General features: G+C 37.6%; 2 protein-coding genes across 2 annotated transcripts in view; both read left to right on the top strand.

Annotated features, from left to right (window-relative positions):
• The window catches only part of LOC135109037 (uncharacterized), a 57,868-nt gene extending 48,072 nt beyond the window's left edge, over positions 1 to 9,796 (top strand). The window contains exon 10 of the mRNA XM_064020023.1: positions 9,729 to 9,796. The gene's annotated coding sequence lies outside the window, so the exon portion shown is untranslated. The remainder of the gene's footprint in view (positions 1 to 9,728) is intronic.
• A 3,146-nt stretch (positions 9,797 to 12,942) lies between these two features.
• Positions 12,943 to 17,832, top strand: LOC135109038 (uncharacterized). Its single transcript, XM_064020025.1, has 2 exons — positions 12,943 to 13,499; positions 14,635 to 17,832. The coding sequence occupies exon 2, from the start codon at positions 14,750 to 14,752 to the stop codon at positions 16,184 to 16,186; it is 1,437 nt and encodes a 478-aa protein (XP_063876095.1). The 5' UTR covers positions 12,943 to 13,499; positions 14,635 to 14,749; the 3' UTR covers positions 16,187 to 17,832.
• Positions 17,833 to 18,222: the final 390 nt, after the last annotated feature.

The raw sequence follows: 18,222 nt of genomic DNA, 5'->3' as shown, positions 1-18,222 counted from the left end.
CTACACAGAGCTTGCCTTTCATCTCTTTCATCATGGGAATCTACACTAATTGCCTCACCCCTTAAGTTGTCTTGGTCTTTGTTGTATTTATATTTATTTGCTGCATAACATTAATTTTTTTAATTCTCTGTAGGTTGGCAGATAGGACAGGACCAGCCATTGGACACGTAAACACCACTCACATTCTTTCCATTGGATAGAGTTCAGCCGTGTCCCCCTTCCCTCCCTAACCCTCTACCTGATGCCACCCCTCACTCAACCCCCTTCTTTAATTGACCTCCCCAGGCATAACTTCTCGCACTGTCTATCTGCCAACCCCACTTGCCTTGGTAGATATTCCTCCCCCACCTCTCCTCCCATCACTACTTGACTTCTTCCAGAACATTAATATATATATATATATATATATATATATATATATATATATATATATATATATATATATATATATATATATATATATATATATATATATATATATATATATATATATATATATATATATATATCAGATAATTCTAAGATTTTTATTATTTTATTTACTTATTTTTTTTATTTATTTATTTATTTTTTTGATTGCAGATAAACATCCTCTAATAATATTTCCCACAAATTAATAGAGTACTTTCATTACAGAAATTAACATTGTCTGTTTTCTGCTTTTATAACAGGTGATTAACAACTTTGGTTTATATTTCAGGTCATTTAATTTTTATCTGCCATAACAGGTACTTAATGTTCATTGTTTTAAATTACAGGTAACTAGCATTAAATTCCCCCTTATCTCACATCAATTTTATTTTATTTTATTATTATTATTTATTATTAATGTTCTTTCTTTCTCAGATACATTTCTTAATTCCCTACACTAATAATAGCCCTACAAATTCCAGCAGAAAATTTACCATGGCACTGCAGATGACCTGTACAAGTTGCTTTGGAATGTTTGGCCAACTGTCTTTGCTGACAAGAAAAATCTTGTTTGTAGATTTTGCCAGGTAAGAGAGATGTTGGAGGACCTGAAGGCAGAGCATAAAAGGATCAACGCCTTGATTACCAAGGTGGAATTGCTGCAAGAGAGTGTCTCGCTTAATGTGGGAACGACACCAGCACCTGCCACCTCTCTGCCTGCCCTGAGAGTTCCTGATGCTACTAATGTTCCTGTTCCCGCACAGGAGGATTTTTGAATCGTCAGGAACAACATGATCTCCAGGAGGAGGATCGTACCAATAACTACATGTCAAAACTGCTTCCAGATCCATTCAGATACAGGAGATGATGAGGACACTGAAGAAGGTAGGCTTGTTGGAGACTCCATTGTGTGGGATCAACTAACTGAATTTTGTGGCAGGGTTCCTAGAACCAGGAAGCATTTTTGTATTCCTGGGGGCAGTGCTCAAGATGTAATCACTGCCATGGAAGAAGTGATGAGTCAAGTGCCCACCAACACTACATACGTCATCCACGTTGACACCAATGACATGCAGAGGACCATATCAGAGGAGCTTCTCAACAAGTATCAGCAGATGATAAGAACATATAAGGATAAATCTAACAGAGTTATTGTTTCAGGCATCATCACATACATGCAGGCTGACAACCAGCCTCAGTTGACACCTTGCCAACCTCTGCAGCAAAGAGAACATTGACTTTGTAAACACCTGGGATAATCTTCATTATGATTACTCTTATTTTCAGGTGATGGCTTGCACCTCAGCCAGGTAGGCACCGCCCATTTTGGCTGCCTGCTGGATGGCACAATGAGGGATTGCCTCACAAAAAAAATAATAGTAATGTCCTTGCTTGCCAAGCCAGGGCAGACTAGCTAACCTAATAAATGTGCAGGCATCTATTAGAAATAAACTCAAGGTTTTCTACGTGAATGCTCATAGCTTGCACAACAAGTTTTCAGATCTAGAGGAAATAGCATTCTCAGAAAGCTACGATATAATCAGCTTAACAGAATCATGGTTAAATGCAGAAGTCAGGGACTATTTGGCTGAATATAAGATTCCCAGTTACATAACATTTGAAAAAACTGAGTACATAAAAATGAAGGTGACATCTTATTTTTACATAAAAACCAGTCTTAACCTAGTACAGTGGAACCTCAGTTGCTGAACTCCTCCCTTTTTTAACAAATTGGTTTTCTACCAAAATTTTGAACTAATTATGGCTTTGTTTGTGATACAATAATTCAGTTCTAGAACAAAGTTACTTGATTTCAAATTTGAAGACATACCAAAAGCTGCTGTTTATTACTAATTTATAGTTTCTGTAAATATTTACTTAATTTTTATATACAGTGGAACCTCAATTACCGAACGTCTCCCTTTTCGAACAACTGGGTTTTCAAACAAAAATTTTAACTCATAATTGCTTCAGTTGCCATACCATAATTCAGTTTTTTAACAAAGTTACTTGATTTCAAATCTACAAGACATAGCAAAAACCACAATTTATTACTAATTTATAGTTTCTGTAAATATTTTCATTTTTATATATTTGGAGAGACACAGAGGGTAAGACGGCAGTTCAATCTTTGAAATAAGTTAAATGTTACCCTGTTGAAGAACCTCGATGCAAACAAATAGAGTTTGCCACTCATGAGTAATCCTGAGCCTCCTGTGGCTCTATGTGTGACCCACAGTGCCATCACTACTGCACAACTGCATTTTCCCAGTAGCTTTTCCCAGCAGCAAGATGTCTAAGTGTTATGATCATCTTCATTTTGGCAGTAAGGGGGTTGCTCCTCTCTGTGTTACTCTGTAAGGCTTCCCTCACTTGATTGGTGAGAAAGAATGCATGCATGGTTACTCTGAATAATATCTTTTGATAAGTTCTGTGTCACCAAGTTCATTCAATGCATCCTTTCTGGATAGAAAATTTCTAAACTGGGGATGCTGTGGAGCAGGCATCTTTGCAGTGAGAGCGTAGGTCATTACTCACTAAGACATGGTGGATGGGTGTCTGAGAATGGATTAATCTATTTTACATTGATTCCTACGAGGAAAATAATTTCGGTTTTTTAACATTTTGGATTTCAAATGGCATTCAGAAACAAATTAAGTTAAAAAACCGAGGTTCCACTGTATGTAGAGGAGACACGCAAAGTGTAAGACAGTAATTCAATCTTTCAAATAATGTAAATGTGATCCCATTGAAAAGCTTAAATGTAAACAATGTTCAGTGCTCAGGGGTAATCCCAAGCCACCTATGGCTCTCCCGACGAACCCCAATGCCATCACTAGTACACAACTGCATTTTTCCAGCAGCTTTTCCTAACAGCAAGATGTCTAAGTGTTATGATCACCTTCATTTAGGCAGTAAGTGGGTTGTTCCTCTCTGTGTCCCTCTGTAAGGCTTCCTTCACTAGATCAGTCTAAACAGTATCTTCTGATGAGTTCTGTGTCACTAAGTTCATTCACTACATCCTTTTTGGATAAATGATTTGTGAGCTGGAGATATTGTGAAACAGCCATCTTGGCTATGGGAGCATGTTATAAGCTGCTAAGACAGGTTAAGGTTAGACTAGTGTCTGGGAACAGATATTTTATATTGATTCCTATAGGGAAAATAGCTTCGGTTTTCAAGCATTTCAGATTTCAAATGGCATTCAGAAACTAATTAAGTTTGAGAACCGAGGTTCCACTGTACCATTATCAAAATCCCTTGTAGCAAATGTAGATACTCTACTTGTATTATTAAAAAGATAACTGCAGGATGAAATTAGCAATAGCTTTTGTGTACAGACCTCCAGCCCAGCCAGTCCAAACTAACCATGACATTTACAAACAAATTAACAAATTAGCACTGCAATCCTGGGTGACTTTAATCTATCAGTGACAAAGTGGGGCAAACCACTCACTTTTACTTTTGTCTTGTCCTTGGTCCCAAACCATAATTTTCCAGTTATTTCCATCTAAACAAAATAAAAAAAAAGTTATTTTGATCCTGAAACTTTGCTTTCATGGTTAGAACAATGAATTAACATTTTTGCCTTATTTCATTATAGTATGGATTACTACTGGTTTTCATGTCAATAAAGACCTTTGCAAAATCTCAGTTGCTTATCTGATTGCTTTTGAAATGTTGCAAATAAGTTAAAACAATGAAATAAAGAATATAAAGTGTTCTAAAGATTTTTTATTTTAATAAGATCATTCTTGAACTGAGCAGATCTAGCAAGAAATTTCTCATATTTAGAAGAATTTGCTTACAATTCAGAAATCTCATATTGTACAATAAATCCCTGTAGTCTGGTACAGTGCCTGATGAGTGGAAGCTCACTAACGTAACTCCGATTTTTAAAAAAAGGCAGTAAATCTTTTAACGGCTCAATTATCGGTCAATCAGCTTAACCTCAGTCATTTGCAAAATGCTAGAAACACTTATAAGACAGACTTCTTAATCAGTTAGAGGAAAATAAACTGCTTAAAAATACTCAACACAGCTTCCGAAACAAACGCTCTTGTATAACGATCCTCAGACTTCTACAATATCCTGAACCAGTATGACTGAAGTAAAGCAATAATATACCTCAGTTTTCAAAAGGCCTTTGACAAAGTCCCCCACAAATGTTTACTGATAAAACTTATGCAACATGTTGAGATGGGTGGAAAATTGGCTAAACAACCATAAATTAAGTAGTAGTAGTAAATGGAAAAGCATCCAAGAAGACTAACGTAACCAGCCGGGAGACACAAGAGTCAGACTTAGGACCTGTTCTCTTTATTTATATAAATGAGGGTGTTACCAGTATAATATTGAAGTTTGCTGATGACACCAAAATAGTGAATTACATAGTCTCTAACAAACAAGTAATAGAAATGCAGAAAAATCTAGATAAGTTGTCTGAGTGGGGCCAAACTGGTAAATGAGTTTTAATGCAGATAAGTGTAAAGTGCTTCACATAGGGTATTGAAATGAGAAATCAAGGTATATTTTAAACAGTACCCAACTTAAAAGTGTAGATAGTGAAATTGATTTAGGAGCAACAATATCAAGTAACCTAAAAGCTAGCCAACAATCTTCAGAAGTCATAAAGAAAGCAAATAAAATAATTGGCTTAATTGGCAGATCTTTTGAATATAAATCTAAGGATACCATTCTCACTTTGTATAACTCTTTAGTCTGTCCCCTTTTAGAATATTGTGTTCAAGCATGGTGCCCCTATTACCAGAAAGACTGATAAATTAGAACAAGTTCAACATAGAGTAACAAAAATATTACCAAGCCTAAGAAACAAATCATATGAAGAGTGTCTTAAAGAATTAAATCTATTCCCATTAACACAAAGAAGACTAAGAGGCAACTTAGTACAGGTCTTTAAAATTATCAAAGGCATTGATAACATGAACTGCAGTGAACATTTCACGATAGATTTTTCAAATAACATGCAAAGAAACAGTTGCAAAGTTGTTGGGAAATCATTTAACTTATGAATGAAAATTTTTTTTCACAGTTTAATTAATCTATGGAATGGGCTTCCTCTAAATGTGATGGACTGCAACACCAAAGAGACTTAAATGTTGTCTTGACAAATATTTTGCCTCTAATCCACATCTAACATTGTTTGTTTGTTGGTGATGTACTTCCTTGGACCCAGGAAATGGGGGCACCTCATTTCATCTATTTTCATTCTTTCCTATAAAATTTCCCTTGGGTTTTTCCCTCTCTAATCCTATGTCATTTATTTCTGACCTGTTTTCCTGTACAGCTTATGCTGGAGGGAGTGTAGAGTGGGGAGAGACCCTTCTGTTTTGCTGTCCTTTTCTTCTTTCACCTTAGTAATCCTAGGAGGAGGAGGCAGTAGACACCTGCCGAAACAATAATTACTCCCAGTGAGGTTTAAAGCACTGTTCAGGGGGTGCTGTGAACTTATCATTAAACCCAGCTGTGACCTCACTGAACATTTCCCTTTGTCTCACAACACAAGGGGGCAGTCACAGCCTGCCCTCTAAAGACAACTCTCTTCCTCCACACAAAACCACAAGCACTTAATAACACACACACCTTTCACTCAAAAATTTTTAAATCATCATGGCGACTCCTACACCAGCCTCAGAGTCTCCAACTGGGGAGGGGACCATAAATGTCCCCAGGTCGGACTGCCTTTCTGTCAACGAACCTAAGTGTCTTGACACCCCCTCAACTTTTTCTTCATTAACTTCTGCAACATTCGCGGTCTAAGATCTAATTTTCAATCTGTAGAACACCACCTCTCCTCTTCTAAACCTCATCTTCTTTTCCTCACTGAAACTCAGGTGTCTGAGGCAACTGACAGTAGCCCCTTTTCTGTTCCCTCCTACTTTATCCTCATTTTCGATCCAAACCTGGATGTTGCGTTTATGTGCGCAATGTTTTAAACTGCTCTTATGCCCACGCTCTTGAATCTTCTGAGTTTTCCACCATCTGGCTACAACTACAGAGTCACTCTCAAACTAAATTTATCTGTGCTGTATACCTCTCAACTAACTCCTCTGACTATAAGAAATTCTTTGACTACTTAACTTCCAAAGTGGAGCACATTCTGACCCTCTTCCCTTTTGCAGAAATCTACATTCTTGGAGACTTCAGTGTTCACCACCAGCTTTGGCTTTCCTCTCCCTTCATTGACCATCCTGGTGAACTAGCCTTCAACTTTGTAATCCTCCACAACCTAGAGCAATTGGTGCAACACCCTACTCCTATTCCTGACCGTCTTGGAGATACGCCCAATATTCTTGACCTTTTCTTGACCTCTAATCCTTCTGCTTATGCTGTCACCCTTTCTTCTCCATTGGGCTCCTCCGATCACAATTTAATCTCAGTATCTTGTCCTATCGCTCCAATCCCTCCTTAGGATCCCCCTAAGCGAAGGTGCCTCTGGCGTTTTGGCTCTGGTAGTTGAGGGGACCTGAGGAGGTATTATGCTGATTTTCCTTGGAATGACTACTGCTTCCATGTCAGAGACCTGTCTTTGTGTGCTGAGCGCATAACAGAGGTGATAATGTCTGGCATGGAGGCATACATTCCTCACTCTTTTTCTCGACCTAAACCTTCCAAACCTTGGTTTAACACAGCTTGTTCTCATGCTATACATGATAGAGAGGTGGCCCACAAAAGGTACTTAAGCCTTCCATCACCAGAATCCCATGCACTATATATTTCTGCCTGGAACCATGCCAAGTCTGTTCTCCAACTAGCCAAAAACTCCTTCATTAACAGAAAGTGTCAGAACCTTTCAAGATCTATCTCCCCTTATGACTTCTGGCATCTAGCCAAAAATATCTCCAGTAACTTTGTTTCTTCTTTCCCTCCTTTATTTCAACCAGATGGCACCACTGCTATCACATCCATTTTTAAAGCTGAACTCTTTGCTCAAACCTTTGCTAAAAACTCTACCTTGGACGATTCTGGGCTTGTTCCTCCCTCTCCTCCATCCTCTGACTACTTCATGCTACCTATTAAAATTCTTCGTAATGATGTTTTCCGTGCCCTTGCTGGCCTAAACCCTCGGAAGGCTTATGGACCTGATGGGGTCCCTCCTATTCTTCTCTGAAACTGTGCCTCCGTTCTTGCACCTTGCCTAGTCACTCTTTCAGCTCTGTCTGTCAACATCTACCTTTCCTTCTTGCTGGAAGTTTGCCTACATTCAGCCTGTTCCTATAAAGGGTGACCGTTCTAATCCCTCAAACTACCGTCCTATTGCTTTAATTTCCTGCCTATCTAAAGTTTTTAATCTATCCTCAACAGGAAGATTCTTAAACATCTATCACTTCACAATCTTCTATCTGATCGCCACTATGGGTTCTGTCAAGGCTTTCCTTACTGAGTCTTGGTAATCCTCTTTCAGAGATTTTGGTAAAACTTTTGCTGTTGCCTTGGACATATCAAAAGCTTTTGATAGAGTCTGGCACAAAGCTTTGATTTCCAAACTACCCTCCTACAGCTTCTCTCCTTCTCTCTGTAACTTCATCTCAAGTTACCTTTCTGACTGTTCTATTGCTGCTGTGGTAGACGATCACTGTTCTTCTCCTAAATCTATAAACAGTGGTGTTCCTCAGGGTTCGGTCCTGTCACCCACTCTCTTCTTATTATTCATTAATGATCTTCTAAACCAAACTTCTTGTCATATCCACTCCTACGCTGATGATACCACCCTGCACTTTTCCACGTCTTTTCTTAGATGTCCAACCCTTCAGGATTTAAACATTTCATGCAGGGAAGCCACAGAACGCTTGACTTCTGATATTTCAAAAATTTCTGATTGGGGTAGAGCAAATCTGGTATTGTTCAATGCCTCAAAAACTCAATTCCTCCATCTATCAACTCGATGCAACCTTCCAGACAACTATCCCCTCTTCTTCAGTGACACTCAACTGTCCCCCTCTTCTACACTGAACATCCTCAGTCTGTCCTTTACTTATAATCTGAACTAGAAACTTCACATCTCATCTCTAGCTAAAACAGCCTCTATGAAGTTAGGTGTTCTGAGATGTCTCCGCCAGTTTTTCTCACCTAACTGCATGCCTCCCCTCCTCCCACAGCCTCACTGCACAAGACTCTTCTTTCTCTCACCCCTATTCTGTCCACCTCTCTAACACAAGAGTTAACCAGTATTCTCAATTATTCATCCCTTTCTCTGGTAAACTCTGGAACTCCCTGCCTGCTTCTGTATTTCCACCTTCCTATGACTTGAATTCCTTCAAGAGAGAGGTTTCAAGACACTTATGCTTCAATTTTTGACCACTGCTTCGGACCCTTTATATGGGACTGGCATTTCAGTGGGCATTTCTTTTTTTTTTATCGGATTTTTGTTGCCCTTGGTCAGTGTCCCTCCTACATAAAAAAAAAAAAGTCAGGTCACCTCATGAGGATCTCAAGGTTTGTTGTAACCTATCTCTCTCTCTCTCTCTCTCTCTCTCTCTCTCTCTCTCTCTCTCTCTCTCTCTCTCTCTCTCTCTCTCTCTCTCTCTCTCTCTCTCTCTCTCTCTCTCTCTCTCTCTCTCTCTCTCTCTCTCTCTCTGCTACATAGTTTTATGAGGGCTATGGAAGCTTTCAAGAATTTCCCTCATTCTTTTTTGGGTACATTTCTTGCTATTTCTAGCTGTAATTTGAAGGCTATCTCAGGTAGGTTGTTTTTAAGGCCCACACTTCTATTTACTTCATGCACGAGTTGTTCACGATTCTGATCCTAAATTTATCCTACTTTTCCTTGACTATTGGGATATTTTCCTCATTTTTAGTATGGTATTGTCCAGTGAGGCAAATCATGTCATGGAGTTGTCTGAGGAAATGTCTCACTACTCTGGGCCAATCAAACTTGTCTAAAGCCTGTGACACATTCCACTACTGCTTCAGTGCTCTCCTGGGCATGCATGTCATGAAATGTACCAGATTTTTTTGCTTAATTTTGCGAGGGCTGCCAGTAGTGTACCTCTTAGTTGACGTGGCAGTTTATTGCAAGTATCACATGTTGAAACCCAGTATACATACATGCCAATATACATACATGTTATGCAGTAGAGTATCTGGTATTATAGTTATCCACACATCCTGTATTCCATATGAGTGGTGGCGCGTAACAAGGCTCCAACGCAGCAACCCCCATGAAAACTGTTTTATTCCATATAACACTAGTTTAACCTGTCCTCAATGCACTGGGATTGAATGTAAGACCCTTGTTGCAGTGGAAGTATGGTTGATAGTCCTTACCAAAAAAACTTCTGTTTTCAACCTTCCAGACAGGCACAGCTGCTGACCCAGGCAGGGGTTGAGAGAGAAGGGTACAATATCCCGTAGCAGTGAGTGGGTAAGCGAGCCAGTTTTAGGGGTCGAGAGAGAAAGGTCTAATATCCCATAGCATGGGTGGGGTAAGACATTGGCGGGAGTGTGACATCACGCACTGCATGGGTGTATGATAATAATAATAATAATATTATTATTATTATTATTATTATTATTATTATTATTATTATTATTATTATTATTATTATTATTATTATTATTATGTTTTTGCACTATTATTATCATTATTATCGATATTAACATGTACCACTATTTTTTATCCAATATTGTACAGAAAATGAGGTTGAAGTTCAGTAATAGCTGATAAATACACTGAGAAAATAAAATTATTTATTTATTTTTTACTAAAAATAAACATTCATAATTTTACTAAAATTACTAAAGCATTTAAAAAAATCAGAAATAATGCATTTCATGCTTCATTTTGATACATAAATGAAGGCGGTATCTCAAAATTTAGAAGAGTTACAGTAATTTCCATATCACTGAACTTTAACCTCATTTTCTGACTTTTTTTTTATGCAGCGCATTGGACCCTTGCTATGTGCCATCACTCATATCACCTGAGTAGATGTAACTTTCCAGTGTTGTTATAAGGTTGCACAAACTTTGCTTTATTGTTACTGCCATCACCATGGTAGCCATAATGCTCACTAACATTAACACCTTGTAATTATTTTCTTCAAATAGTTACAGTAATTTCTTGACATGTGTCCACTGCTGAGACATGAAGGAATTAAGTTTTGAGTATTAATTGCAAGAAACATCCTTGGTTATTTGTTATTTTTTTCCAGGAGGGAGTGATTTATTTATTTATTTTTTATTTATTTATTTATTTATTTATTTATTTATTTATTTATTTATTTATTTATTTTTCCAGAGGGAGTGGAAAACATTCTCAGTGACATCTTGTCAACAAACACTGGAGCTGAGATGCCTCACATCACACCAAAGTACCTCCTTGCCCACTCTAACCTTGGAGACATCACCGAAACAATTTCAAAAAATTTTGAAAATTTGAATTTGAAAAAATTTGAACATCTCATTAAAGAGAAAAGGATGGCAACCACAAAAGAAAAGTATAAGAAGATGGACTCCAGAGACCTGTTGGACTTACTGATGATGTCACCATTCTGCAAGAACATTAATTATGTGAAAGACGAAGTACAGGTGAGTTTATACCAGATGGATGAGGCAACCTCTGATGATTGCTGTGTTCTCCCACCCTCCTTCCATTTACTGAAACCAACAAAGAGGGAATTGCATTCAGCAGAAATCTTCACAGAATAGATAAGAGGTTTTAGGGCTAGATAAAAAAAGGACATGGTATGCAGGAAAAAAAAAAAGGAAAAGAATAGGGGATGTATGTGACACTATGTAAAGAGTGGGAGTTGAAGGAACAAACATGATTGAAGGAAAGTAATGGAAGGGGAGGAAAGTTTGTGCACATGTAATTACACCAAGAATTTCTGTAGATGAAAATTATAAAAAATTTGAGTGAAAGAAAATTTTGATATTGTAGAGGAAGAGAAATGAGAGGGAAGGTTGTGCAAATTGTCACACCAGGAATGTAAATGTGGGAGTGTTTATATGAAAATTATCAAGAAGTGTATTGAGTGAAAGAAATTTTTGGTATCATTAAGCATGTGTGTGTGTTATAACTCTGAAATTTGGACTGTGGAGTAGGAAAACTTTTGCATCACTTCAGTTGGAATAATGTGGGTTTTTGTATTGATGATATGAAACTATAAAATACAAATCTTAATACTGTATTGCTGAGAAGGCCTACTGTAGCAGTTAAATATGTACAGGGTAACAGGGTATTCTCTTCCTCTTATAAGATAATAATCTGTTTCATTGCAGGAAAACAACAATTGCACAGAGACTGAATATGGAAACACATCTAAGGGAACTGTTTTCCTTGTCCTGAGTAAAGCACTAAACTCATTAGTTCCCCAGTCTGTGTGGGGCAGCCAAGAGAACTACAACAGAATGGAGTTCTTCATGTGGCAGCTCCTGGACATGGGAGTGCGTGACACCATTAGTATTGGTGTGCTGCTTGATGGGATGCAGCTGAAGGATGTGCGGTAAGGAGGTCCAGCCCTGACCATCAGCATTATCACCCCTTGACTGTTATTGTCATCATTACCATCATCATCCTTCACACCCATGCACCATACAGCTCTGTCTTTTCAGTGTCCACAGCAGTTTGTTTAATCTAATTTTCTGATGCTCTGCATTTGTATTTTGTTTTTATTTTGGCTATTTCATTACAACAAATGTTCATCTATTACTAATTCTATACATGACATGAACTTGATAGTTGTCAAAGTACAGTAGACCCAAGAAAGGAATAGATTGTAAAGGGTAAAAATTTCAGTGAATCATTGTTCAAAGGTGTAAAGTAAAGGTGATGAATGCTGAACTGCTCATCTCAAGTAAAATGAGGGACTTGAACATAATATTTGAAGATGAACTCTCATTCACTTACCATTTAAACAATGTTGTTAAGGTTTGTCACTACAACCTAAGAAGAATTTCAATTATTAGTAGATATCCTGATCCTAGCAAATTAAATTACATGCTTTTTATTACTTACAATATATAATGATTCCTGTAACTGTTTGTTAATCTACTTAACAAAGACTTGGCTTGTCTCCAGTCTTCCTTAAATTGGGGCATTCGCTATGGGCTGAGTTGCCAGTGATTGCCGGCTGTTTTTAATGTAGGGGTTGGTCAGCACTCCCACAGTTTTCAGAAGCACATTCTAAAACACATCTCATGACACATCTTGATGCACTGTATTTAAATGCTACAAAACATTGGTCCTAAGTGTTTATGGTAACAGTATTCGTGAGATCTGGTGATGCACACACTACAAAACAGTTATTATAAGCTAAATGCTTGTAACTATGCTCTCAGTATTTTCACATTTATTTCTGGTCTCCTGCTACATATTTAGTTTGAAACATTTTCCATTGGTTTCTACAGGGACTAATGTTTTACCTGGCAGGTCCCCAAAAGAGCCTAGCAGTTATTATTTGTGCTGACAGGATGTTGTGAAGGCCGAAACCGTGCAGAGATGAAAGGACTGGCTAGTGTCAGACACACTGACTTCTCCAAAACACCCAACAAACCTGAGGCAGGAGATATGAGTTTGTAGTGCTGTTGTAAAATCCCAGTCTGTACATGTGTTGTGGTTGATTGCATGAACATATCAGGAAAGAAGAACTAGTGTGCAAAAGGATTGATTGTATTTCCAAAGAAGAAAGTGGCAACTCAGGGAAGACATTGGGAGACAGGATGTCAACAATCAGCAATTCAGGGAAGACACTGGGAGACAGGATGTCAACAGACAATTGGCAACTGAGGGAAGACATTGGGAGACAGGATGTCAAGAATCAGCAATTCAGGGAAGACACTGGGAGACAGGATGTCAACAGACAAGCAGCAACTGAGGGAAGACACTGAGAGACAGGATGTCAACAGACAATCAGCAATTCAGGGAAGACACTGTGAGACAGAATGTCAACAGACAGGCAGTAACTGAGGGAAGACACTGAGAGACAGGATGTCAACAGACAAGCTGCAATTGAGGGAAGACACTGGGAGACAGGATGTCAACAGATAATCTTCACCAGTATCTCACTAAGATTTGGCATCAAAACATGGTTGTGTCTTTCATATGTACCAGGATTTATATACTGGTAGGTTAACTGTATAACTTAAATGGATAAAGAAAGGTCATTATAGAGAGGAAAAAAAAATAATATTTGTCCCAGGGTGATGACACATCCCAGACCCAAGATAATGTGCATAATACTTATTTTGCCACATTTCTTGCTCGCTGCTTGATGATGGTGGCTGAAAATGTTCCTTATATTTTATTGGTTGCTTTGATAGCACACAAATGACAAAGATTTTTTTTTAGCTGACCACCTTTTATTTGTAAAATTCAGTCAGCTGGTGAATCTGGCAGTTTTCTAGACCACAGTGAATGCCCCATTTGCTCAGCCTGGCTGGTCTTAGGCTCACCACTTCATGCAAGCACTCCTTCATATCTTTTTAAACTACATTGGCTAACGGTGATTGCTTGGATTAGATTTAAAATCTGTTTATTAATGTTCAAAGCCCTTAAATACATTTATCCAGCCTATATTTAAAACATACTCATTAATTATTTTTCCATCACTAACATGTCTGAAGGCAACTGATGACCCACACTTGCTCCTAATCCCTCAGTGGAGATACCTACCTGTTATTGCTGTACAGCTTTAACTATTTTGGGCCAAAATTTTATAAGCTGCCCTCCTTTGTCAAGGATGTACCCACTGTTCATGTCTTCAAGAGGTTGAAGACCCATTTCTTTTAATTTGGTGCATGATTCTGGTTCTGAATCAACTTTACTGAATTCAAGTTATAGCTGACTATAGACTGTGATAACTTTTCCACACTCTAACCTGTTCTTTTAATGTATAAGCTTGACTGTGGCCCAGTTTCTTGCTTGGGACCACTGGAGTTGTTCAAGTGCACTCACTTTTACTAGCTGTGAGATTATGGTTCTTATGATTCTAATACTCTTTAACACTGAAACCAACTGTATCTGTTTTTAAGGTCATATAGAGGAAAAAAATAATAACTATTATCATCATCATCATCATCATCATCATCATCATTATTATTATTATTATTATTATTATTATTATTATTATTATTATTGTTATTACTATCATTATTATTATTATTATTATTATTATTATTATTATTATTATTATTATTATCATTATTATTATTATTATTATTATTATTATTGAGTAATGAGTTCCTGACTTTTTTTTTTAGATGGGTGAAGGACCTTCCACCACAAGAAACAGTCTACATAGTAAGTAAATTCTTTGTGTGGATTGTAGAAAAATTAATTGTTGTAACTCTGAGGTCAGTCTTTTACCAAACACAGATGTCAGGAGGTGCCTACCAAATATTTTATTTTCCCAAGAATAAAACAGAGTCACTTCTGCAGAAGACAATAAACTCCATATGTGAGGTGATGCCATCAGACAGTGAGGTCAAGGGTGTCTTAATAAAGGTACTGCCAAAGAAATCAGGAGGGGTGCGCCCTCTCTTCAGGGAAGAAACCAGACATAGGCAGTCTCAAGAAATCCTTGAAGCAAGACTGCTTCTAAAGTATTTGGTATACATAGAACAACAAACCCTGGCATCAGTCTCTTTCTCTAATGTTTGGCAGAATGCCCTCTATGTGCTGGGGAAAGAGAGCAAGCTCTACTTCGTAAAAACTGACATCAAAAATGCATTCTCATCAGTAGATGTCCGTCATCTTCTGGTGCAGCTGCATCAGGCTTGCAAGAACATGAACACTTTACAATTCATGAAGTATTCTAATGGGAAAAAGGAAGTAAATATTCCCTTAGACGAGTATGGGAATCTCTTGTTCCGACCAAAGTACTCATTGAAGAGGGGCATTTTAACAATAAATGTACAAAAAATCCTAGGTGTCATTGAGGCATCACTTCAGCCTTGTGTGGCTTACAAAAAGTTGAAAATAAAACTAGCCAAAGGACTTCCACAGGGATGTTGTCTCTCCAGGGATCTTTGTGACTTTTACCTTGCAAGGATGACTTCCTTGCATCTGGATGACTTAACAGCTGATGCTGAAGGGGTAATAATCAGAGTAGCAGATGACTTCCTCTTTTTGTCAAAATCATTAGAAAAAGCACAAAAATTCAAATTTCGTATGACAGCTGGATTTGAAAAGTTCAATTGCTGGATTAATTCAAAGAAAACACATTCAAATATTAATTGTGAGATAGACAAAATATATTTCAATGGTTATATAATCTGTATGATTACCAATACCATTTTGATAAATGTATCAGACTTAGCAAAAGTACCTCCAAGGTACTCAATGACATTTACTGCTGCTGGTAACATGAAAAGTTTCATTAGCAACAAATTATTCATAATAGTAAGGAATCGCCTTCAAAAGCACATGATGGTTCCCAGCTCTGCAGATCCTGACATACTTCTAGAAAATGTGTGGCGGGTTGGAATCCATTGTGGTGCAAAGCTCTACGCTCTGGTCAGGCATGCTTGTTACACTTCTGGTGTGTACAATAGCTCTTTGTATGCCAGGACAGTCTTGAATGTTAGTAAAGGTATTTTCAAAAGAATAAGGAATTTCACACATGATTTCCTGGGGGAGAACATTTTTATTTCCATTTTAGTGTGCAGCACATTTCTTTCATTCAGTACAATGTCCAAAAGTAGGTTTGGGCTTCTGAAAAATAAGCTCAAAGACATTGTAATCAAACACTTAACAAAAATTACAGAAGAAAAGGAACAGAAGCTGAAAGATGATCTGTTGGCTCTTTTATAAAATAGAAGTGGCTCTGAACAGTATAGGCAGTGACATTTGCAGCTGCCAATGTGAGTGTCATATTGCACAAACTAGCAACTCGCTCCTCCTCAGTCTGAAAAATTCTGCCGGGAGAAAATAACTACATGGCAACTTAGGTTAGTCCTTCATATGATTCTGAAAGGATAGAATAACGGATTCAGTGTGTGACATGTTGACATCAGAGGAAGTTATCTTTTGTGACTGCTCCTTGCTTCAGCTAACAAAAGGGCTGTGTTGTTCTAAACAGTGTTGTACTGAGCTGGTGTGCAATGCCTGGAAAATATACAGGCCACAATTGCATAGTAAGAATATTAGAGTTTAACTAGAATGGTGAAATTAATAGAAAAATAAGCTGTATAACTATTGCCAGTGAAAAAAATAAGTGCATTGGTGAAAAATAGAGCAATGAGGGACATGAGGATGTGCATGGTGGGCAGCCCTAAAATGTATGACAACATCTTACATGGTACCAAGAGACAGTTAAAGATACATCCTAAGCTCACAGCAAAACAACAACAAAAAAAAAGAAAAAAAAAATTAGGGCATCCCACCACTATGTTTGTAGTGAGGCACATCCTTGCATCCCTCATCACTTAATTTCTTCACCAATACACTCGCATAGTTATACACCTTATTTTTAATTAATTTAACCATTCTAGTGAAACTCTAATATTCATACTATGCAGTTGTGGCCTGTATATTTTCCAGGCATTGCACACCACCTCAGTACAACACTTTGTTTAAAACAAACACAGCCATTTTGTTGTTAGCTGAAGCAAGGAGCAGTCACAAAAGATAACTTTCCCTTATGTCAATATGTCATACTGAATCCATTATTCTAGGTTTTCAAAAACATATGAGGGACTAACCCAAGTTGTCATGTAGTTATTTTCTCCCAGCAGATTTTTTCAGACCAGGGAGGAGTGAACTGCCAGTTTGTGCAATGTGACACTCACATTTGCAGGAGTTCTAATCGTGAATGTTGCTGCCTGTAGCTTTGAAAAAGTTTCAAACTGAGTTACTTCCTCTGCCCAGTAGGCATCTTGCTTTGTGACACACTCATTTCTTAACAATAATTACATGTGGCTTGGTCTGTGGATACAATTTGAAGGATTTCCAGAATTTTGAATCTGATCACCATCCTGCCTGAGCTCATAATTTGAATTATCCTTCAACCTCAGCTTTTTCATGTTCTGCATTTGATTTGAGTCTCCAGTTTTTTGGTGGTTTTAATGTTTTTAAGGCTTTTAACTTAGTCACACTCTTATGCTATTCAGTGATGTTATATCATGTTATTTTCCTCAAGTAATTGTGTAGTCACACTCTTATGCTATTCACTAATGTTATATCATGTTATTTTCCTCAAGTAATTGTGTGGAGTGCCAAAGGTGTGTGTTTGTAAGATCAGCATGAAAATGTGTTTACTCTATAATTCCTTGTTTATATTGGTAGGAATGATCTCAAATTATGTGATTATATCACTGGAGGTGTCTGAGAAGCAGTATGTAGCATTTTTCTGTCCATTCATTTTATGGTGCTGATTCAATTGTAAGGCTATGATGATATGTAAGATTTCTTATATTTTAGTTTACTTAATACTTTGTGATATAAAATTAAGACCATATTATGTAGAGTTTCTGTGAACCTGAGTGGAGATGAGATGAAATGTGCTAGCATTCACAAGACATGCCAGTGTGGAGCTGTTCTGGGGTGAAGGTGAGGTGAGTGTACTTGTAGTTGAGGGCCAAATTCATGGACTCCTCTTTGTACAGTAACAAGCTCCCAAAGTAAGGAGAGGACTTAAGGGAACAATATCTGCATGTTTTTGATCAATAAAGCTTACTTGCTACTTTCAGAATGAGCATGTCCAAGGAAACAAATTGGGATTATAGCAGCATATTTGAGAGAGAGAGAGAGAGAGAGAGAGAGAGAGAGAGAGAGAGAGAGAGAGAGAGAGAGAGAGAGAGAGAGAGAGAGAGAGAGAGAGACTAGACCTGTTATAATGACAATAATGC

Source organism: Scylla paramamosain, chromosome 18 (genome assembly GCF_035594125.1).
Source record: "Scylla paramamosain isolate STU-SP2022 chromosome 18, ASM3559412v1, whole genome shotgun sequence".
Taxonomy (NCBI): domain Eukaryota; kingdom Metazoa; phylum Arthropoda; class Malacostraca; order Decapoda; family Portunidae; genus Scylla; species Scylla paramamosain.
This window is presented reverse-complemented; position numbering and strand designations above follow the sequence as displayed.